This window comes from Miniopterus natalensis, chromosome 8 (genome assembly GCF_054644295.1).
Source record: "Miniopterus natalensis isolate mMinNat1 chromosome 8, mMinNat1.hap1, whole genome shotgun sequence".
NCBI classification, from domain to species: Eukaryota; Metazoa; Chordata; class Mammalia; order Chiroptera; family Miniopteridae; genus Miniopterus; species Miniopterus natalensis.
The window spans coordinates 36386583-36410013 of NC_142088.1; the positions used below are offsets into that span (position 1 = coordinate 36386583).

Here is a 23431-nt window from a genome sequence, read left to right on the forward strand (position 1 = left end):
TCCTATTAAATCTCATAGTGAGTCTCCTCTTTAACCCCACTAATATCTTAGTCCCAATGCCAAAACTTCATTGACCTCTGAACACCTCCTTGGAGCCTTAATAGTTTTCTACATGGTGGCTGTAAGAGAGCTCTGAGAGATGGAAAGAGCTGGGACAAATATTAGCACACAAAGAATGGAATGAATGGAGAAAATGATATCAAATAAGAAAATTAGAGTTGTCAAAATTCATATCTTAAAAACTTTATTGGTTGGAGGCCAAAGGATGTTCTATAACTGTAATGCTAATGACAAATTACAACTCAAAAAGTACTAAGAAAAATTCATAATTACTTATATTTTGGGGATGTGTTTAAATTCACATTATATGTTCACTTAGCAGACTTGTTTTCTATTGAAAATCACTGAATACATTTTGAAGATTATGAATATTTTGAAGTGTTTAGATATTTTTATTTACTACAAGTGAATATTACTGTTCTCATTTTAAGGAAACCACCTCTTTCTTTTTATTGACCTGCAGCTCAGAGAGTCATTCAAAGATATCAAAAAGAAATTTAACAATTTGAAGTTTAATTACACAAAGAAAAATGAAAAAACTAAGAACCTGAAGGCTCTGAAATATCAAATTCAACAAGTTGATATGTATGCTGAAAAAATACAGGTAATGAAAACGTGTGTGTTGTGTGTTTGCATGTACTGCTACAATTATTGCAAAATCATTTTGCATTTCAGTTCTAGATGCCTAATCCTTGGGATTTTTTCTTCTTCTTTTTACAGCATTGGGACTGAAAAGGTAGTTTTCCATTTTTATAGCCATTGGGTTTTTTATGTAAAATATATAATAAATTGATTTATCTTTGAAAGGAGTTCCAGAATGGTTTCTACCAAATCTACCTAGCTTCTCTGCTTCCTTTCTTGCCCCAAACACACACACACACACACACACACACACACACACACACACACACACACACACACACATATATCTTTTGTACATCCCTTTTTCCCCCTTGCATCTGCTTGTATAAGAACTTTCTCCACCATTTCTATAGTCTCTTATACCTACCCTGATTATCACATCTCCTGACTAGATTATTTGAATGCCTTTTCCAGGAGACTGAACTTACTGAAGACAATACGATATCTGATTTTATGATCATTGTCTTATTTTTTATCATAGTATCATTTGCAAAATCTGGAGTAGACCCTTGTATGTAGTTAATTTTCTGTATGTTTGCTGAGTGCTGAATCAATATACTATCTAGAAGAAAGCCCATTCTTTCCAAAATACATTTATAATAAGTATGATTTTAATATAATGGAGGAAGTTATAGTTTTTCCAAACTTTTCTCCAATATTTTATCACTAGCTAGACTCTTAAATTAAAATTGAATTTTATTTTAAAAACTTTATTCTTTGACACAGGTTTTGAAAAGGAAAATGGAAAAAGTTGAGAATAAGACTCCTGAATTTTTCTTAAATTACCCAAATCATAGAGTTACTGTCCTTTTGGAGGCCATGAAGGATTTGCAAAAACATGTGGATGAGTTTGACAAAGTTGTGACCGATTACAAGAAGAATTTGGACCTGACTGAGCAACTCCAGGAGATGATAGAAGAGGTATCCTCTACTTGTAGTGGTACCCATATTGTAATGTTGTCTTGGAAACTTGCTCTGATACTTTAAAACAGTGCTTCAGTAGCTACTATTGTCATTAAACCTGTGTATCATGATTATTTTTTTCATGATTGATTATTTCCTTAGGACAATTTCCTAAAGTAGAACTGCTGAACCAAAGGGCATGAATGTTACAAGGTTTTGAATGTATTGTCCAACTGCTCTTCAGAAAGACTTTACTAATTTTCTCTTACTAGCAACATACCAGAGTGTCTCATTTCTCCATAACCTCATCAACTCAAGATGCTTAACTATCATGGAATTATGTTTACTGCTGGATATCTGTTTAAAATACCTAGAATTAATTACTTACATCACAGAATTTGAAAGTGTTCAGAAAGAAAATGTGATACTAGGATTTTTCAGGTACAAAAATTGTTATTGGTGTTCCTTTTGTTTTGTCAAGAGGATAAATGGAAGAGTATACCAAAAATATATGAAATTTGACAGGTTAAAGTTATTATTTGCACACTTTATATTGAAGACACTCTATACTTGAAGCTCTTGAGTGTTCTTTGTAGCCCATTATTCTGAAATTTCAAACAATCTCTCTTTACCACTGATGCAGTAGTTTTCAGAGTTAACACCTAAGAAGGATCGAGCCCATCATTCCTCTGTAATACATAGGCTTGCTCTAGCTCCAGGGCACTTACTTAAAGCCAGCTCCTAGCAGAGTCCCCATTCAATGAAAGAGCTTGTGGCCCTGGCCAGACATGTTCCTTCCATCACGGTTATTTATTTTTAGTGAGGAAACTCAGTTCTCCACTGTGCTTTGAAAATAGGACTGAGTGTTTTCTATTACAAAAAGGTCAACTGCTATTCTTTAGATGATATTTCCTCAATCCATAGACTAAATCTCATTCTTAAAAGAGAAGTTCATTTGAGTGTTAATTAGGCAATACGTTATTCATATATTGTTAATGATTTCAATTAATTAAGCTGGATTTTGTGTGTTTGAGCTTTATAATTTCCTTTTAGCTTATATTTGGATTTTTTTTTAGTGTCATATGCTTTTTATACTGCCTGTTCTTGCAAGTATGCCACATTCCTCTTAGGAATTATGCTTCAGGCAAATCTAAAGCAAGAAAATCAAATGAATTTCCATACTTTTACTTTCTTATCTGAATCTAATATCCAAGTACAAAGTATATGATCATGTTTTGATATTTTTTTAAATTAAGACTTAGAGAGTTCAAACTAATGTGAATATAAAGTATGAGGAAATTTAAATTGCATACTTCAGGGGCCAAAATGAAGAACGTTAGAATGATGGCGGCTCTTTAATCTATGCTTCATTCCATTTTAATTTAGTGTCATCTTTGGTGTGAGGATGCAAGTGCCACAGTGGTAAGAGTTGGAAAATATTCCACAGAATGCCAGACAAAGGAAGCTGTGGAAATTCTCCACCAGCAGTTCAATAAGTTCATCACACCTTCCGTGCCTCAGCAAGAAGAAAGGATTCAGGAGATCGGTGACCTCGCTCAGCGATTATATGGTGAGATCTCTTTTAAAATATGCCGAGATTCCCCATGAAATAAATCTATGCTGAACCTAAGAAAGCAGAAAGCAGGGCACCGCAAGCCCTCAGGGCCCTCTCTAAACCAATCTATTCAGGAAAGAGGCTCGAGATGAGAGTCCACAACCAGCAAAAGTAAACACTGGGGAACAGAGGAAGGAACCTCTGTCTGCAGGTGAAGCCTGCAGATTTTTAACTACCTTATGTAAACCCTCCTTCTCTGTCCTGTCTTCCTACACTTATTGACCGTCTGCAGGGTAATAAAACTAGGGCAATCCTCAACTTTTGTAGACAAAAAATAAAAATAAACAAATCTAATTTCCACTAGCATTATTCCTTGAAAAATATACAAAATTCCCATAATACTTTAAATAAGTATCAAGCTAAGGCTGAAGCCGACAGCCTTCTCATTTCTATGATGGTTATGGCTCATGGACATAAGAAAGAGCTGGAAAATTTTCTCTTGCCTTCCTCTCACTTGTGAAATAAAAGGGAAAACTGAAATTACCATCTCATGGGTTCTGCTTTCCTCTTCTCCATGACTAGGAAAGGTAAGTTGTTAGCTGTATTATCTGGGAAGTCCTTCTAGCTAAAGGAGGCCCCCATTTCAAAAGCCCCCTGGGTAATGACAGTCCTTGAGGGTGCTGAGGAATAAGTTTCATGAACTCCCTGATATTGATAACTATGAGGCCAAGATTTACTCCCAGTAACCAGGCAAATTCAGCCCCAAAAGAAGATAGCGACAGGTGGTACAAAATGCTCCATTTGGCTGCCCACAGCTGCTGCCAAATGGGAATTTTCTCATGTGACATGAAGCACTGTCCATGGATAGCCATAAAAATTTATAGAACAATATATACTGTGCTAACTAATATTAAATTATTGGGAATGGATTGTTAATGCTTTTCCAAAGGAAAAGAGTAAAAACATAAAGATAATAAAATATGATTGAAAAATTAATGAACGCTAATGTGACATCTCATTCTTACTCTATAAGTTGCACTAAAAAAACTTTGGAGGCACTGTGCTCTCACAGCATTGCATGTTTTCTTCTATTATTGAATTTTTTACACTCTAGCATAATTGCCTATTTATTTGTGTCTTCTCTACTGACCATAAGCTCATTGAGGGCAAAGGAAGTGTATTGTATTACTGTATTTCAGTGCCTGTTCAATTTTAGGACATGGTAAGTACTCAAAAGACCCGTTTCCCCTCCCATCATGCAGGATTCTGGATCTTGCTTTGTTTTATATTCCTGACCCTTATTACCAACTGACATACTATATAGTTATTTGTCTGTTTCCTCCCTTTCCTTACCAGAGTGTAAACTCTATGAGAAAAGAGATTTTGCCTGTTAGTTCACTGCTTCATGGTACATACTAAGTGCTTAACAGATATTTGATGAGTAAATGATCATTAAATGAATAAATGAACAGCGTGAGTCTTTTCCATTAAGTATGGAAGTTATGCATTTTTTAAAATTTGCATCTAGTAAGATACTTTAGGAATATTACATCAACTCTTGCAAGCCACCCAAGCATTACTGAACCCAGAATTTTAATGCAAGCAAATTTATCTCAAAGATTTTTTTTGAGTACCTATTAAGTACTAGGAGCCCTAACTAATATAAAGACAAGTAAAACCTAGTTTCTTCATTCAAGAATCCATGGTCTAGGCTCAGAAGTCATGATATGGTAAATGCAGTGAGAAAGGTATAAAATGCTTGGGCTGCCATAGCAACACGCCACAGACTGCTTAAACAGCTGGAATTTATTTCCTCCAGTTCTGGTGGCTGGAAGTCTAAAGATCAAGGTACTGACAGGGTTGGTTTCTCCTGAGGCTTCTCTCCTTGGCTTGCAGATGGCCACCCCTCTTGCTGCCTCTTCACATGGACACCCCTCTGGGCACACACACACCCCATTGTCTCTCCCTGTTCATATAAGGACACGAGTCGTATCGGATTAGGGCCCCACCTTAATGGCCTCTTTTAATTACCACTTTGCAAACCTTATCTCCAAATATGGTTAGATCCTAAGATACTGGGGATTAGGACTTCAGCATATGAATTTTGGGAGGACCACAATTCAGCCCATAATGATGTGCAATATAGTTTAGCCTAAACTTTGGATTATTTTTTTAATTTTATTTTTTCCATCACCATTTATCCCTCTATGCCCTCTTCCACCTCCACCCACCACCCTTCCAGCCCTGCGGTCACCACACTGTTGTTCATGTCCATGAGTTCTCTCTTTTATGCTCAAACCCTCCCATCCCAACACCCCTCTGGCCCCCAGCTGTCTGCTTGCTTTCTATCTATGAGTAAACTTTGGATTCTAATAGTCCCGGTTCAGACGCCTGGTCCTCCAGTTATTTATTGTCTGGGTTACCTGAAGAGGCTCTTTTGAGAGTCAGATTCCTCATTTGTAAAATGCAAGAGAACCTACCTGAGGAGGATTACATTAGATAATGCATATGAAGTGCGTATGCACTCACTACATGGTAGATATTTTTATTATTATTCCAATAGGGAGAGATAAAGTGCAGCTGGGAAATATTAGAAACATTTTCACGAAAATGTTGGCATTTAAAGTGGAGCTTGAAAAGTAGGTAGGATTTTGACAGCAGAACCAGGGACTGGGGGGGAGGGCATTCCCAGTATGGGAAAGAATGCCCAGTGGCTGTGAGGATTTTGAGGGAAAAGTTGCTTGTTCAGCTTGGCCAGAGATTAAGTTTGTGAGAGAATTAGCGTGATACACATTTGAGAGAGGCAAGCTAAAGCCATATTATGGAGGCCTTGAATGCATACTTTTCTAGGTAGCAAAGAACCACTGAACATTATGAACAGGAGAATACTGATTGGAATTGAGCTTTAAGAATATTAATATAGCATCATTATTTAGGTTACATAAAAGAGACATGGTACAGTAAATGTAAGCATTTTCTAGAATACCTGGTTCTCAAAAAATGCCTTCATTTATCTGTTCAGCACATATTTATTAAGCACTTACTATCTACCAGCCCTTACACCAGACATTGGGGAGGTAAATTAATGCCTGGGGTTTTTTCTGCCAAAGATTTAACCTTTAAAAATAGTTTTATTCCTTCTCTTCTCCAGGCATTGAAGAAGGACAGAAATATGCTGAAAAAATAGTGGCAAAGCACAAAGAGGTTCTTGAATCTATTACTGAATTATGTGGCTCTCTCACAGAGCTAGAAGAAAAGCTGAAGGTAATGTCTGTTCAGAATATGTATTTTCAAGAGGTATAAATAAAAATGTGTTGATCAAGTGTCTTCTGGTGCAAAGATGTTCTAAAGGAAATTCTCAAGGGACATAATGTGCACATTTGTCTCACAGCTTTCCAACATAATTATCTGGGTGTTTCTGATAATTAATTCAGTTTCTTTTCCATCACTGCAGAGAAAAAACATTGCTGAGAATGAGAGCTAAACACAATTAAGGTGTCTAGTTTACATTTTCATGCATCATATCCTAAAAGATAAATGTGTGCCATTAAAATCAAATGAAAATCTGTTTTAAGTCGCCTTATGTTTTCATTCATAAATAATTAACATAAGTTTTTATTTTCTCTCTAAATTGTGGCCTCAGAGAAAATAAAACTAATCTTCAGGTAATTATACTCATTGAACAATTAACTTCATGAGACTATTAAACTAATCATTATGGCATAGAAAAAATGGTGCTATTTTGAGTACTATGGCCTTGTAGTATAGTTTGATATCAGGTAGCGTGATTCCTCCAACTTTGTTCTTCTTTCTCAAGATTTCTGTGGCTACTTGAGGTCTTTTGTGGTTCCATATACATTTTTGGAATATTTGTTATAGTTCTGGTATCTTGTTAGGAATTGTGTTGCATCTATAGATTGCTTTAGGTAGTATGGACATTTTAATGATATTAATTCTTTCTATCCATGAACATGGTATATGTGACCACTTATTTGTATCTTCTTCAATTTCTTTCTTTAGTGTCTTATAATTTTTCAAGTACAGGTCTTTTACATTCTTAAGTTTATTCTTAGGTATTTTATTTTATTTTTTGATGTAATTATAAATGGGATTGTTTTCTTAGTTTCCTTTTTGGAGATTTCATTATTGGTGTGTAAAAATGCAGCTGATAATGCAGATTGGTGCAGCCACTGTGGAAAGTAGTATGGAATTACCTCAATTAAAAGTGGAACTGCTTGGGGGAGGGGTGGAGAGTTTAGGTTTGTGCCTTGTAATCTTGGTTGGCATCCATGTTTTGTGCCTGCCCTCCCTCTCGGGGGTAGGGCCATGCTTGGCTCTGCTAAAAGCTGCTAACTGGTAACAGGGCAGATTGTGGTGAGCAGTGGGGATGAGACCAGGGAACTCTTCTGACCCTTTCTGGAAGCAGTGCCCTGGTCAAGGACAAATTCTGTCTCAGGAAGGTGGCTCCTATGTGTGCCTGGGTATGGTTAAGTTGTGGCCCAGAAGCCTTCCCTGGAGCAACCGCTAGTCCAGGCAAAGCCAAGAGCATCTGAGCGCGTGTCTGACTTCCCAGTGGCAGGAGGTTGCTCGGAGTTTGAATTTAGTGAAACAGGGTGTAGTTCTCCACATCTGTGTGGTCTTCCTGTGCAGATAGGGAGAAGTCAGTCTAATTGAAGATTGTGCAGTTCTTAGTGACAGGTGCCAAGAGGTTATGATACGAGTTTCTTGGGTCTGATGTACAGTGTGAATAAATGCTTGCAGCTCTTAGCCCTTTTTTGATCAATGAAGCACTTTTTTATTAATATTTTCCTTTGTATGTAAAGGAGGAGCCATAATTCTCCGTAGCTGTACATATAACCCTTTTTCCTAAAGAGGAGTCAGTCAGTGCTCCTATATTTTTCATTTTTGTCAAAGCAAGAAGTAAATACTTTAGAACTGTTAAATATATAAATAAAGTGAATAAAGTTTAGTGTTCCGCATGGTAAAAAAAAAAAAAAAAAAAAAATGGAACTGCCTTATGACCCAGAGATTCCACTTCTGGGAATATATCCAAAGAAACTCGAAACACTAATTTGAAAGAATATATGCTCCCCTATGTTTATCGCAGCATTATTTATAATATCCTAGATTTGGAAGGAGCCCAAGTGCCCATCAGGAGATGAGTGGATAAAAAAGCTGTGGTACACTTACACAATGGGTGACACCTGTGATTATTGTTGTGATCATTGTTCTTATTGAGACATAGTGGTGCTCTTACAGTTCAGAGCAGAATTATAGGTATTTCTAGCAAATGTCTTTCTGTATGAATTTCCATTTCATAAATTTGAATACCAGTTCCATTCAAAAACAGTTTTCTAACCTTTTAATTCAACCAAATTCTTTTTCTGTTGGTTAAGAATCTAGATTTTTTTTTAAAAATTTCTTTACCATTTTAAATAACACTGCAATAAACATTTTCATGCATGTAGCTTTTTTCTTTCTTTTGTATTATTACCTGTGCATAAATTCTTCAGTTTTCAGTAAATGGGTATGAAATTATTAATGCTTCATATGTGTATATATGAAATATCAATTGTTAATGTTTCTAATATATATATTGATATTGCATTCCATAAATGTTTTACACTTATAATGCCACCAGTAACATACAAATGTACCATATATCTTATATTATCTTTTTTAACATTTATCATTTCCTCCCCACCGCCACCCCACCCCCTGAGGATCCATTTCTTCTCCTGGCTCCCGATACACAGCAGCCTAAAAATCACTGCTTCCTCTCTTGCTTTGCTCCCTGTTGTCTACAACATCCCTCTCATTGATGTTGTGCATCTTCCAGTGAGATCCACTTAATAAAATCTATTCTCTTAAAGTTACAGCCATTTCTAGCTTTCCACCTTCATGGCTGTTCTTCCTGAAAGCTGTTGCCATTCCCTCTCTACACTTCCTCATTCCCCATTCCTTCTACCCTCCTGTAGTAAGGGTTAGACCCTCTCTCATTTCCTACCCATCACTTGAATTCTCTTTTGCAGTGGTCAGGGGCTTCCTAATTATACTCTCCAGCTAGATTGCCCTTCCTGAATACAGTTCTGCTGGTATTATTTTTACATTCAGCACACTTCACTACAAACTCTTCATTGCTTACCAAATAAAGTTCAGATTAAAGGCTTTCCATTGTTCTGAGGCTGATTGTCTTCCCAAACCTCTGTGTTTCCACAGTCATTGTAGGTTCCTGTCTCACTCATCTACTCCTCCCACATCCCCAGGTTTCCTGCTTCTAAACCTTTACTTCAAAGACATAACCTTCTGTGTTTCTCTAAATCCTACCATCTCTCAAAGCCAAGGCCAAATATTGCCTCTTCCACAGCCCCTTTCCTCTCTGATCTCTCCTAGCACTGTGTTTTCCTGGCATAATCATCAGTATAACTATCGCTATCATCCCCAACTCTCCTACCTGATTATATTTGAGGAAACCCTGTGGCTCTCTTCAATATAGCATGTCACACATTTATACTATGCTTTGCCTAAAGCAGTTTCTCCAGAAAGGGTTTTGACATTTGTAGTAAAAACTCAAAGGATTGTACAGAGAAGAAGAATCATGCAATAACTCAAAAAGGTTTGATCTGGGTGGATAGAAATGGGGAGGACCTTTCTGGAAAGAGAAACCAGCATCAGCATTGCCCTTATGAGTTACAGCTTGAATAAAAGCTTGTCAAAGAATGCTTACAAATACTTACAGATGTTTGCATGAGAAGCATACATGCCTAGTTTTTATGTTTTCAAGGTTTATACTATGGCTCTTTTTTAGGGTTTATTAAAAAGTAGCCCAGAAATCCCTGTTAAGGCTGAAATAGTGATAATAATCCTTTCTATTTGTACAGTGATTTGAGATTTACAAAGGATTTTCATACATAATTACATCAGCGATTTCCAAATAACCTTGTGATGGAGATAAGGCAAATGTGTTTTCTTTGTTTCAAAGGGAAATTCAAAGAGGGTAAAAGTGTTTTCCTTGCCCCCACAGTCAGTAGTGGTGGACCTGGAATTTGAACTCAGATAGGATTCAAGATCTAATGTCCTTTCCACAGCAACTGCCATTTGGAATTAGGTATCAAGTATGTACTAGCGCAGAGTGACCAGTGATACAAACTAGTTTAGGTTTTAGAATTGAGGCTAAAGTTGAATTTCCCCTGAAATGTGTTCCCCAAATCTTCTGAGTCAGTGTAGAATATGTACTTTGAAGGGCATGCCTTTTTCTTTAAAGTTCATGTAATGACCATGTTCCAGGTGGAATAGAGAAACTTCTGTTGCAGTATAGTCATCATTCTAAACTGGTGTTCTGTCACTCGGTGTACCCGTGTCTCCTTTCACCTTCACCAAGTCTTCTCAGCCCTCATACTATCTCCACAGCAGCCTGCAAACCTCTCTACTTCCATGACTAAGACAGGGCCCCATGAAATGCAGGTGCCATGTCATCACCCACATGAAGCGTAATTGTGTTATTTATTTATTTATTTATTTATTTATTATTTATTTATTTATTTATTTATTTATTTATTTATTATCCTCACCTGAGGATATTTTTTCCATTGTTTTTCAGTTAGTGGAAGGGGGAGAGAGAGAGAGAAAAACATCGATGTGAGAGAGACACATCTATTGGTTGCCTCCCACTTGCACACCAACCAGGGCTGGGAATCGAGTTTGCAACCTAGGTACGTGCCCTTGGTGGGAATCGAACCTGGGACCCTCCAGTCCACAGGCCGACGCTCTAACCACTGAGCAAACCCGGCTAGGGCTGTTTTTTATTTTTTAACACACTCAGTGATATTTCCTTCCTTTCGTGAGTCTCCCAAACATTTGCTTGTTTAAGTTCTCTGGATTTCCTACTTTGTTCTACACCAGAAATCTTAAGTCATTTCTGCATCATTGCTGCTCCCCTACACTCTCCTAATGGTTTAAACTTCTGTGTACAATCATGCCTTTCTCTAAAGAATGCTCCTGTAGGTGCATACTGTTGTAACAATGAACTTGTTCATGCTGGGCCTTTGACCAGCCAATTTTTACTGGCAATGAACTTTATCAAAGGAGTGAGGCAGGAGGGGAACTGTGAGCTTGGAGGGATAATTTCATAAATCACTGATGGGAGTACATCAGTCTTTTGTGGAATACATTCACTAAAAGGTTGCAAGTGGCCTGTTTTCTTCCAAGTGATTATTATGTGGCATTGTTCCTCCAGCTTTTCTGGGCCAGGCTCTCACTAACTATCACTTTGTACATCAGGGAGATGTTTTGAAGATGAAGCTGAATTCAGAAGACTTCCACAATGATTGCATTGACCTACTGAAAGAACCAGTGAGAAATAAGCAGACGGCATTCAATGAAGAAATGAATGAGGTAAAGAAAACTACGTAGCCTCAGCTACTCATTACTTCCGTTCTGAGGCTCAAGTCCTTGTGCAGTGCAAAAAATGAAGATGTGAACTGAAGCCTCTTATCTGTCTGAATTGAATCTCCTGATGTCAATGCAGTGATTGTCCTCATTCTTACTGCCTTTATACCCCTTACTCAGTCCTTTTGCTCTATGCTCTTTCCTTCTGAGCCTCTCCTAATGACTATTGGAACCACAGCATTTTACAGTGACACTGGGGTGCCTGTTCAGATACCACATTGTCACCCCAAACCACTTCTGTGTCTCCCATCTCTAACTGCCTTTCCCACTGTCCTTTCCTATCAATCCCAGTGTCTGATTTTACTTTTCCCTCTTTATGATGCCACCAAGCTATGATTTTGTTGTGTACAGTACCCATTAGAAAGACTTAATACATGAAATTAGATAGTATCTTGTTCCCATAGAATCTACCTTTAAGATATCTCCAGGCACTAAAATGTAGAACCCAACTGAAATATGAATACTAAACTATTTAGAAAAGTCTTTAAATTACTTTAAAACCTATGCATTGCAGATAAATTAAGCATGTAGCAAAAACTGCAAATACCCACAAAATGCAAATGTTTCATGATATCAAATGTATTACTTAAATCACATCATTATGGGTTTTCGGCATAAGTTGCTCACTCTCTATTCATAGCTGCTGGACTATAATTACCTCCAGACTCTCTGCTTTGCCAAGTTGCCTGCTCCCTTGGTTTCTCCCTCTCCCAAGAAACTGAAAGAACAAGCAGAATCAACACTATTCTCAACTGCCCCAAATTAATAAAATATATTTCTTTTGACCTGAGACTGAAAAAAAAAAATCTCCCCACTTGTGCACTTATCTCATGGAGAAATAATTATCCTCCCTTGAAGTTAATACAGTTCTTAGAGCTTGTTTACAGGTCCTCTTCCACAGGTCAAATGTATGTGGAGATCTAGTTTAATTATATAACCACCAGGCTGCAAGACCCATTAAGCGAGCTGCCTTTTTTTGTGGGGTGACCTTGAGGTACTTACACCCTGGTTCTCCTCTGAGGCAAACCTTGGTCATCTTGTTGGACCCTCATCGTATATCTTAGTCTTTGGTTACTCTGATTGGTCTAAATCAGGGTTTTCCAGCTTCAGTACTATTGACATTTTGGCCCAGAGAATTCTTCGTTGTTTGAACTGTCCTGTGCACTATAGGATATTTGGCAGCATCCCTGGGCTCTCTTCACTAGATGCCAGTAGAAGCTGCCCTCTCACCCACCCCACCCAGTTGTGACGACCAAGAATGTCTATAGAAATTGCCAGGTATCTCCTGGGGAGCGAAATCACCCTCGATTGAAATCTACTAGTTAAAATAATAAAGAATAACATTAAATGTATCACATTTTATTAATTAAGTTTCTAAAAGATACTAAATCCAACATCGCATTACTCATACATTTAGAAGTTGGGAAAAGAAAAAGGAATCAACAAAAAAGACAGCAACCAAGGTTATGAGCAAAACGCTGAGAGTGAGCTGTGTCTTAGTGAATTAGATCAGAACTTCCCACCCTTTTGCCAGAATTCATCAGATTGATACAAATATGCCCTATCTGTGCTGAGATAAATAGATTAACTACCTTTTTCTAGAAACACAAACACACATACTTTCCCCTTCCCCCCTCTCTTTTTCAACTGACAGCAAATATGGTTTCACGGTGGGGAAATGTGAAAAAATAGTTGGTATATGTGAATGTTTGGGAACCATTTTCATAAAGGAAAGCTAGTAGATCCAGGAAAGTATAACTCAGTTGATTTAAAAGGAATTTTTATAAAATTTCATAATGATTTAAAAACCGAAAGCTTATTTGTATTTGAAATTAAAGGCAAAAATGCCAAAAGCCAACATGATTTACTCAGAAAAACTTGTATTAAACACCTTATTTTGCTTTCTGAGATGATTATTTACTGGGCAATTCTAGACTAGTGCCACAGGCAAAATTTATTATGGTTTAAGGAAGTCATTTGATAAACACACCCATGATATCTCTCTTAAGGTAAGTGGGAAAATGAGAACTGAATGAGTTTGGTCTGGTGATGATTGTACCCAAGAGTGTCAAGTAGTTTATCAGTGTCAACCTGGAAGACAGCTTTCCTTGCCTTGGGGAGACATCTGGCCTTGTCCTAACTTATGCAGTGTTCAGCATTTCTATCAATGATATAGATGGATAGAGAAAGTAGATTTTAGTTGATTAAAAACTCACTGTGAATTAATAGTCCCACGTGGTTCTTATAAAAACAAACAAAAAGAAGAATTAACACAGTCACTTGAATAAAAACATGTATAGATCAAGGAGATGATGATTCCACTGATTGCTTCCCATTCTGGAAAGTAAACAAATCCTGGAAATAAACACATTTAGGGGGGATATTAATAAGTTGAAAAGTTTCTAAAAAGAGATTTGAGAAAATTCTCTTTCTTTTATTGCCAGAAGTTATCTGGTAATGTATTTTCTGCAGAAAGTATTTTTATACTTTAGGATTTGTAGGGAGTGAAAAATAATATTCTTGGATTGCCTTCTTGAGTTGGCACCCTCTGAAAGTGAGACTCAGCAGTCAGCAATTCGTAACCAGGAAAAGATGGATTGGAAGACATGACTCGGACTTATTTAGAGGGTTTCCCAAAATTTCATCTCTGATTTAGACAGATTTGCCTACCCAGCCACTTGGGTGCATACTAGAGAACCACTGGCTTCCTGTACAGAGGTTTTCATGCCTTATAGCCAATGTAAATGCACCCATTTGGTGGAAGGCAGATCTGAAAGAGAGAACATCAGCAAGAGAGCTGAGATTGTTCAGTCTCTTCTGCTAAACCCACAATTAGGTGAGTCAGTTCCTCTCCAGGACGGAGTGAGGAGTGGGGAGACTAGCCTGGACTTTTATTCAAGTTTCTCTCCTAAGCTTTTTGAAAATTTTCACACATTTAAAAAACATTATTCTTCTCTAGAGAGGCAAATGTTACCCAAACAAGTCATTAAGGAGTTGCCTGCCCCTGGATGACCTGTAGATCAACAAATGTCCCTGATTTCTTGCCTGTAAAGCAGCTCACAGCCCAGTAGGAGTAGGACCTCTCAGAAGGTGGTCAGGATGACAAAGTTCCAGGAGTCAAGGCAGAAGAAGAGGTGGAGGTTCTAAGTACAAAGACAGAGATGGGGGAGAGAGGCTATGGGACCAGTTCTCCAAGTAGTCAAAGGGGCGTGTTAAGAGGAGAGCAGTTGGACATCTCTGTGACTCCAGGAAGCCAGTGCAGATCCATTGGTGGATACTGAGGGAAGGCAGATATTTGCTAAATATAGGAAGATATTCTTAACACAAGTAAAGCATAAAATTATCTTCAAAGAAAACATCCTTCAGGAAAAATCTTCAAACAGAGGCTGCCAGATGGCATAGAGGAGATTTTTAGACTGAATAGGAAGTTGGATCAATGTCCCTAAGAAAAGGAAAATAAACCTTCTACTATCGGAAAGAGATAAAAAAGAGGCAGAGCTAAGCTACAGTAGGAAAAGCGAAAGGAGAGGCATTCCCTACTGGGTATGCATTTGTTTGTTTGTTTGTTTATTTGAATGAGAGGGACTTTTAAGAGCTACTGGCTTTTGGACCCAGAAATTAACCATCTATTAAATGGCTGAAAGAAACTCCTTTCTCTAAGTTGGGTTTATAATTTCTCCAAAAACAAGGCCTGCCTACAGGTTAGTAGAAGGAGCATTGCTTTATTTTTTACCTACAGGTTAGTAGAAGGAGCATTGCTTTATTTTTTACCTCTAATCTTCAACCTAAAAACACATTTATTTCTCAAAAATCACTCATAAAGTATGTCAGGAGCAGGACTATGTGCAAAAACAAAGAACTCCAAGCCAAGGCAAGACATAACTTTCTTATGTGCAAGCAGTAGCAATGGGACAAGAACCAGTCATTGTTAATTAAGTAAAAAGGCACCCAAAATGCAGAGGAAAGGTAAAGAAAGAAGTCTTTGTAAAACAAGCAGGTTGGGATAGATGAGGTTCTTTCAGAGTCACTGTCCTTTTGAGTCTGTACCAGAGGGTATATTTGAGCCACTTCTTAAGCCAGAGATGGACGTGGATTAGTGGGGAGAAATAACAACAGAGTGAGCAGTAGTTGATGACTAGCATGACTTACACTCCACATGGGACAGAGGGTGAGTGGCAGGTGCTCTTCTGTTGTATCCTGGTGTGTTTTATTGTGAAAGATCCTAATGCGTGATGGTTCCAATAATATCTACATCCCCCACTAGACTGTCATCTGCATGAAGGCAGAGACCTGTTTACTTTTACTCACCATTTCATCTCTCCAGTGCCCAGCACGGTACCTAGTATATCACAGGCTCTCAGTAGATATTTTTCAGTGTGGGAATAAAATTAAGAGGCTTTAAGAAAATAAAACCAGTCATTAACATGACTTCCTCTACATGAAGTACTCAGAGTTGTCGAATTCATAGAAACAGAGAGTGGAAGGGGCTGGGGAAGAGAGGATGGTGAATTAGTGTTTAATGGGTGCAGAGTTTCACTTCAGAAAAATGAAACAGTTCTGGAGATGATTGCACAACAGTGTGAATGTAGTGACTGCCACTTAACTGTACCCTTAAAAATGGTTACAATGGTAAATTTTATGTTATGTCTATTTTGCCACAATAAAACGATAACGTGAAAAGAGTGGCTTTCCTGAGAAAGGAGAGGGCTTATTCTAGTAGAGTTGGAGAGCTCGCCTAGCAAGGGAGCCTCTGATGTTTAGGAGCCGTGTCCACGTGGGGCGAAGACAAAGAAAGCAACGCAGAATTTGCTGGTGAAAGGACTCTCCTCAGGTTATGATCTGAAAAGACATTTATCCAGTCCAAGCCTTTCATTCGAGATGATAACTAGGCCTTTCTGTCATCTGTTTCACAAGGCCTATCATGTTTCACTTGGAGCCTGGAGGTCGGTTTACCAATTCCCAGTCATGGGATGGGACTGTGCCCAGGTTAAATAGACAAGTGGTTCAGCTCTGTAAGGCTTGAGCCAGGGCTACAAGCTGTACCTCACTGTAGGTTTTCTCACATTGTCTCTCTGAAGTCGTCTTTGAGACCTAGAGAAAGAAAACTCACTGACTAACACAAAGCTTCGGTTTCTCTGTTTGGAAGGAGCAGGCGCAGATGGCAGGTATTTTGGCCAACAATGGAGCGGGAGCGGCTCAGCTTCCTCAGGACCTGACGCAGCTGTCCTCTGGCCAAGAGGATGGTGTCCAAGGCCCGCTCCCGCCCACAGGCTCGCTTTCAGCAGAAGAACACGAGTGTGTCTCGCCCGATGACATCTCCTTGCCTCCACTCCCAGAGAGCCCCGATTCTCCCCTCGCACCATCTGACATGGAGGTAGAGGAGCCTGCCAGCCCGTCCCTCAGCCATCACATGAGCAGCGGCGGGATGCAGACAGGGGCCAGTGGTCCAGGGGAGGCCCAGGAGTGTGGCCTGCCACCACCTGCTGCTTTTGCTGATACTTGCAATGATGAGAGAGAAACATTTTCAAGTCATTTTGAGAAGCCTTACCCCCAGTGCAAAGCCGAGCCCCCCTTAACCTCCAGAGGATTTCTGGAAACAAGTACAGCCATCAGCAGAACCAGTGCTGAGCACCCCGAGAGCATGCCGAGTGACATGCATGAGCAAGCTTTCCCGCAGCACCCGCAGGCTCAGGAAGGTGTGCTAGAAACACAGGAGGGAATGCATGCTGATAACAATGGCACTAAAACCCGGGACAGGCTGCATGCTTCCCAGGGTGCGTCCTTGGGCCTCGGGTTTCCATTAGGCTCCAGCCGGGCCTATCAGAGGCAAGCTGCTCCCCAGGAAGAGATTAAAAGTACATCGGCAAAGAACAGCGTGGTCAGCCTAGCTGGCCAGGCACCTAATTTCTCCAGGCTCCTGTCTAATGTCACTGTCGTGGAAGGTTCTCCAGTGACGCTGGAAGTTGAAGTAACAGGATTTCCAGAGCCTACACTCACATGGTGGGTAGCCTATAATGATGAGCCGTAACCAGAAACAAGCTGAAGCTCTGAGCGAATCATTCGTGGGCACTAACTCACAGGTGGAGGGATAGCTGATTAATATTCTGGGTACTGCAACTCTGCATGACTTAACCTCACACCAACCCCGGCTCTCATCTTAGTAGCAGCATGGCTAGTACCCTGAAGGAGAAAAAGTAACCCTCTAATATAATAATTTAACAAACTCCAAAAACACTGCAACTTAGTCGTGCTGTTTCTGTATCCATTTAACATTCCACATTTCTAAAGGTGGTGGGTTGAAATGCTTTCCTATTGTTTATTTTTGCATAAGCATGACATTTTCTTGATTTAACATCCCTTATTCAATAAAATAACATAAGAATTTGGGTTTTCCCCTTTCATTTACCTATCTCGACTTGTTTCTCTTCCCAGCAGTCACTCATGCCACTTTTGCAGTCCTTTGTTTCACTAAGGTTTCTTTGTATGCATTTCTTCAATGTGAGAGATGAAATAAAAATATTTCTTTCACAGTTACTCTCAATGACAGGTAATCAACCCATTTTTGAAAGGTGGTGCAATAACTGAGCTGTAAACAAGATGATTTCACTCTGGAGACATTATTTTTTAGCCTATTTGTTTTAATAAAAGTAAACAGCAGGATACAGGTTTTGAAATGCATATTGTTGTTATAAAAGTAGTTCTAACTTTCTCAATAATTGGGTTACTTTTAAGCATTTAGAAATTTTTCATCCTTCAGTAGATTTATTTGAGGACAAAGTTAGAAATTTGTGGGAAACAAGTTTATATTTCTAAACTAAGATAAGTAAAATAGCATTTATTTATCATACTGCTTTAGTAGATAGTAAATGATCAGTTTCAGTATTGTGTGTGCCCACTGATGGTACTTGAAGTGTGAATTGGTTATCTAAAGAATTTATGAGAAAACTGGTTTCTCAGATTAATAACAGAAACTGCACTTGTGCTACAGGCAGTCATTTATGCTTTCTGTTTTATTTTGTTGTTTTTACAATTGCATGTTTTTATAGATCAGGAGTTTCATATTTATGAATTTAAAAGATATTTAATTCATCATTAAATATCAGTTTACCCCAAAAAAAATCTTGTCTGAAGTGTTTCTTAGTTTTGTCCACATCACAAATAACTTGGCTAGTTATTATTATTGAAGAATTATTGCAGCTATAACACTGAAGGACTATTGTGAAAAAAGATCTGTCCTTAGATTTGCAATTTTGCTCCATTAACAACTGGCAAGCAATCATGCATTCTTAGGACACTCTGAAAAATGCAAAATTATCACTTAGGCCATAGGAACAGAAAGCAATTCAGGTTCATCATCACTTCTTGGGTAGAAGAACGTGGGTATAAGTAAGTAAACAAGAGTCTAGAAAATACAAAATAAACAAAGTATTTGCTTTTTAAAAAGATGCAGCTAAGTGCTCATGTTAATAGGAAGCTTTTAGAAACATGTCATTAACAGTAATAATCCAGTTGCATAAATGCCTTTTATAATTAGAAATAATTTTCTTTGACTGAAATAAATTCATTAATTAAGTGGACTCATTTCTCCAGGAAATGCTGAATAAGGGCCTTCCTCTAACAGCACATTGGTATTCTCAATGTGGACCATACGGGATGACTATAATGGGCAGATGAGTGTCACTCCAGTACAGATTCCAGACGCCACAAGCTGCTGTTCCATAGCAGCTGAAAGGACAAGGGTGGGGGAGCAAACAGGAGGGTACCGTTTCCCATTCCACACAATTTCCATGAGCAAACGGAGCCCCAGTGTGACCAGATGGTCTGTTTTTGAGAGTAGTTGGATATCTGAATTTCCATATGCAACTTACCAATTGTTAAATGCTGTCAAAAAATTTAATTTTTAAAAAACATGGCCTGAGCCAATCAGGCACTTCTCTGGCCACCAGCTGCCAACCTCTGTGTGAAGGAGAAACAGCCCCATTAGAATTTGTGGTAGCTGCAGGATTCCTGCTCCTACTAGAGAATATTGCAGTGGTGATGGGCCTCTTTGCAATGTATTTTAGAAATTGGATATTACATGAATAAATAGTGATCCTGACTTTAAAAATGACTCTCTGCTCCAGGTACAAGAAGGGCCAGAAATTGTCTGCAGATGGACACTTACAGGTTTTACACAAGGAGACAAGACATTCAGTGTTTATTCCGAAGGTATGCGGGGCAGACGCAGGCCTCTATGTGGCTCGGGCCCAAAACTCTAGTGGCATTCTCTCCTCCAATGTCATCCTCCATGTGACAGGTAACTGCAGGCCGCCAATCACAAAGATAAACTGGCTAACGCTGTGTGTCATCTATGTTGGTGTATCGCTAATGTACTGGCTTCTCATACAGTAACTGTGGGGTTGGCACCCACGGACGTCATTCTCACCGGCCTAAAGGACAATACAGTTGTTTCTTTTCCTGCATCTCCGACAAAGCATCCCCCCGCCAAGTGTACCTCCATTCTGGCCATATTGCTTGTTCGGCTAATACCACTGTTCTGTGAAATAATCCAGTTTTCTTTAGTACTTTAATCTATTTGAAGAGCTAGGTAAATTATTTGCCTTGGATAACGATACAGTTTTGTATTCTAGAAGGAGGTGTGCTCAACATGAAACAGGAAAACTATGCTATGTTTACTCCTTGCTAATTTAGGAGCATGCAGATCGAGGCTCACAGCATAGAGACGTGAGTCACATTTCAAATTCGATTGTTTGAAAATGTATTTTTAATTGTTCTCATAAACATCTCTTGGTAGAATCGCAGTAGAAATATTGAACGGAAGTTGTAGTTTTTATTATTGCATTAGATGCCCTTTAATTTTGTTTTTCATGTCTTGGTCTCATTTACTGAAATACATTCTATGTGGTTTCAACGTAGCCCACATTCCTGAGTCTGAGGACGCTGCCGTAAATAAGCTCCCTCCCGTGGAGCTCACGGGCTTGCCACTGGAGAAGAGATGTGCCGTGAACTTTAAGTGGCGTTTCAGGGTGCCGTCGGCTGTGCTCGTCCTGGCGCAAGACGGGTGGCAGGCGGTGGGAGGGCCCAGCACGGTTCCCGGCATTTCCCCGTGTCCGGGGCAGCCGTGTTCCTCCTGCTGCTCCTCTTGATTCTGCTGCTGACCACGTTCGCAGCCCATGGTAAGGCAGATCAGTGCCTCAGTTTCCCATTTGGAAAATGGGTTCATCATCTACCTCTTGGACAACTGAGAGTTTTATTTCATGTCTTATAAAGATCTGGAAAAATGAAAAGCCTGTTATGAAGACTGTGAGTAATTGTATTGATCAATGTAATTTGCCGTCACACTGCCTCCTGCCCACTATTTCTCTTTCAGATGTTGTTTCTTCAGAATATTAAATTAAAGGAGTGGTGTTAGTATGTGATCTCCAGCTGTTCCCATATGAGAAAATGATGTTTTATGAATTGGAGCTTAAATTCCTTTCTGATCTCTTAAGACTACAGCCTTTTCAGAGACTTGGAATTAAGCTTAGGAGGATGCGTTTAGTATGATCTAGGGGGGAAAGGTTGTAGTAAAAGGACGTGAGACAATTCCTCTTCTTTCTCATGATTATCACTGTAATATTGGAGAATGTTCTATGCCTTTCTGAAATATATAACTCAGACAAGGAGATCATCTTTTTGGCTCCTTTTAAAAATAAACGTGAATAAGAGATGCATTTGTTTTTTAGGTTTAAAACATAGTCTTGTCATGCGAGGGTAAAATCTTGAGTTGAAAGAATAATTCATTATAGCTTTTTTGATGAAGGGAAAGAATTAATTCTGTTGCTGTAAGACTGTCTACAAATAATAAAATATTTAAATGTAATATATCCCACTTGATATTAAAAAGCTATTGAATGTTACCATAAGGTGTGAAATGTGTGCTTGAGTAAAAAGTTGCATTTTTTTCTTGTGCTTCATATTCAGTTTTAAAATATTAAATTAAAATATTAAATCTAATTTTCTTCCAGATTTTGACATGAGCCTATTAAATGTTTATATATACAGCATCTCAGGGAATACATGGCCTCTTAACTCTCCTATCCTTTGGGCCCAGTTTCGAGTATTTTGCGTATCTCGCCTAATGGTTATTCCCACGTTGAAGCTAAAGAGTGAAATCTGTTCATGTCCAAAGAGGATAGGCAGGACCGGGCAGCAAATTCTCGCCCCACCTTCCATCTCCCTCTTGTTAATTTAGTGGGATCTCCTTCCCCATTTTGTCAGCTTGGTTGACTTTGAGGTTTGGGGTTGTTAGGGCATGGGGACTTGCCAACTTGCTCCACCTGTTGCATGCCTGTTAATGTTAATCCTTTGGGGAGCAGGATGGGGTAGACATGTATTCATGATGTATGAACAAATAAGGTATATAAAGCCCCTGCCATATTTGATGTATATATAAGTGTAAGATTATACACACACACACACACACACACACACACACACACACACACTTACCCACACACTTACAGTCCAAATATTGGGAAAAGGCATTATGCTGATACTCACAATATATTTCACATAGCTCTTTGTATACCTTTCAGTGTCTGTCTACCTACCTACCTACCTACCTACCTAGTTTTCTGGGCTATCAATTGACTATCTAGTAATTTCTACAACAGTAAAGAATAATTAGCTATTGGTTATATTTAAATTTCAAAGACTTAAGTTTGATTTTCGCTTTTGCTACTATTTCCGTCTTGATCAAAGAGTTTTCCTTATGAAAATATGAACTAAAATTATTGGTTAAAAAGGAAAAGCCTAGGAATTTCAAATGATGATCCCTTTTTAATATATAATTATGATTTTTACCCATTTACTTCTAGAAAAAATTCTGGACAGTCAGTAACATCAAATCATGGTTTCAACAAGAAAATGAAACTGAAAAGAAAAATTAAGGAGACTAGGTACTTGACACCTTAAGGGAGTGCAACACAATATGTGTTGAGCTTCCTACAAGGTAAAACCACTGCATTTTCCAGTTCTGACTTTCTAATAAAAGGATGTATAAACATTGGGTGATAAAGTTTTTCTCTCACTGAATTCCAGGAGAAATTTACTGTATAAATCCTTACGTTTGAATCTCTGCATATTTTATAATATCTAAAATATTTGGGGAAAGAATCAGGAAAATTAAGTATTTCATTCAATGATGTCAACCATCACATATAGTCAAGATACAGGCTCAAAACAGATTACTGCAAGAACCTGCTAACTGCTTCACTTAAGTTTAAATTCTTTCAAGTAGTATACAAGACCCTTTCATACCCACCCCCCTCCTAGCCCCTGTTCCATCCTTCTGAACCCCCCACCCACCCAAAGTAATACTTAACTTCAGGCTTTTACCCTGTCGTGTTTTCTTCTCTCTAGTCCTTTCTCTCCAGAACTCCCTCCCACCCTATCTACGTGTAGCTTAACTCCTGCTATTTTTCCAATTCCATTTGAGACACTACCCTTTCCAGGAAGCCTCCTGACACATCGAGTGGAGTGTAGATGGTCCTGCTAAGTGCACTGTCAGCACCAGAGCTGCTCAGCTCATGTCCCTTAATGCACAGCATTGGAATTGCAGGTTCGAGCATCTGTCTCCTCTGGCGAGAGTATGAGATCCTGAGCAGGATCTTCACAGCCTTGTTCATCACCATATTCCCAGCACCTAAGACATGATCACACTTAAAATTACAGTTCTTGAATTGCTGTCAGAGGTAAAAAAAATAAAATTATTTTTATTAAACTTAGCTTGTTTTTCCCTTCTGGAGAGAGGGGGTGGGGGATGTGAAAGAGAAAGATGTA

At 38.7% G+C, this 23431-nt stretch overlaps 1 protein-coding gene across 1 annotated transcript in view; it reads left to right on the plus strand.

The window, feature by feature from the left end:
• Nucleotides 1-20650, plus strand: part of CCDC141 (coiled-coil domain containing 141) — a 153776-nt gene extending 133126 nt beyond the window's left edge. Inside the window, exons 18-24 of the mRNA XM_016210723.2 lie at nt 524-664; nt 1429-1623; nt 2992-3175; nt 6312-6424; nt 11441-11554; nt 16755-17608; nt 19732-20650. Of these exons, the coding sequence (XP_016066209.2) occupies nt 524-664; nt 1429-1623; nt 2992-3175; nt 6312-6424; nt 11441-11554; nt 16755-17608; nt 19732-19999 (1869 nt within the window). The 3' untranslated portion in view covers nt 20000-20650. The remainder of the gene's footprint in view (nt 1-523; nt 665-1428; nt 1624-2991; nt 3176-6311; nt 6425-11440; nt 11555-16754; nt 17609-19731) is intronic.
• Nucleotides 20651-23431: the final 2781 nt, after the last annotated feature.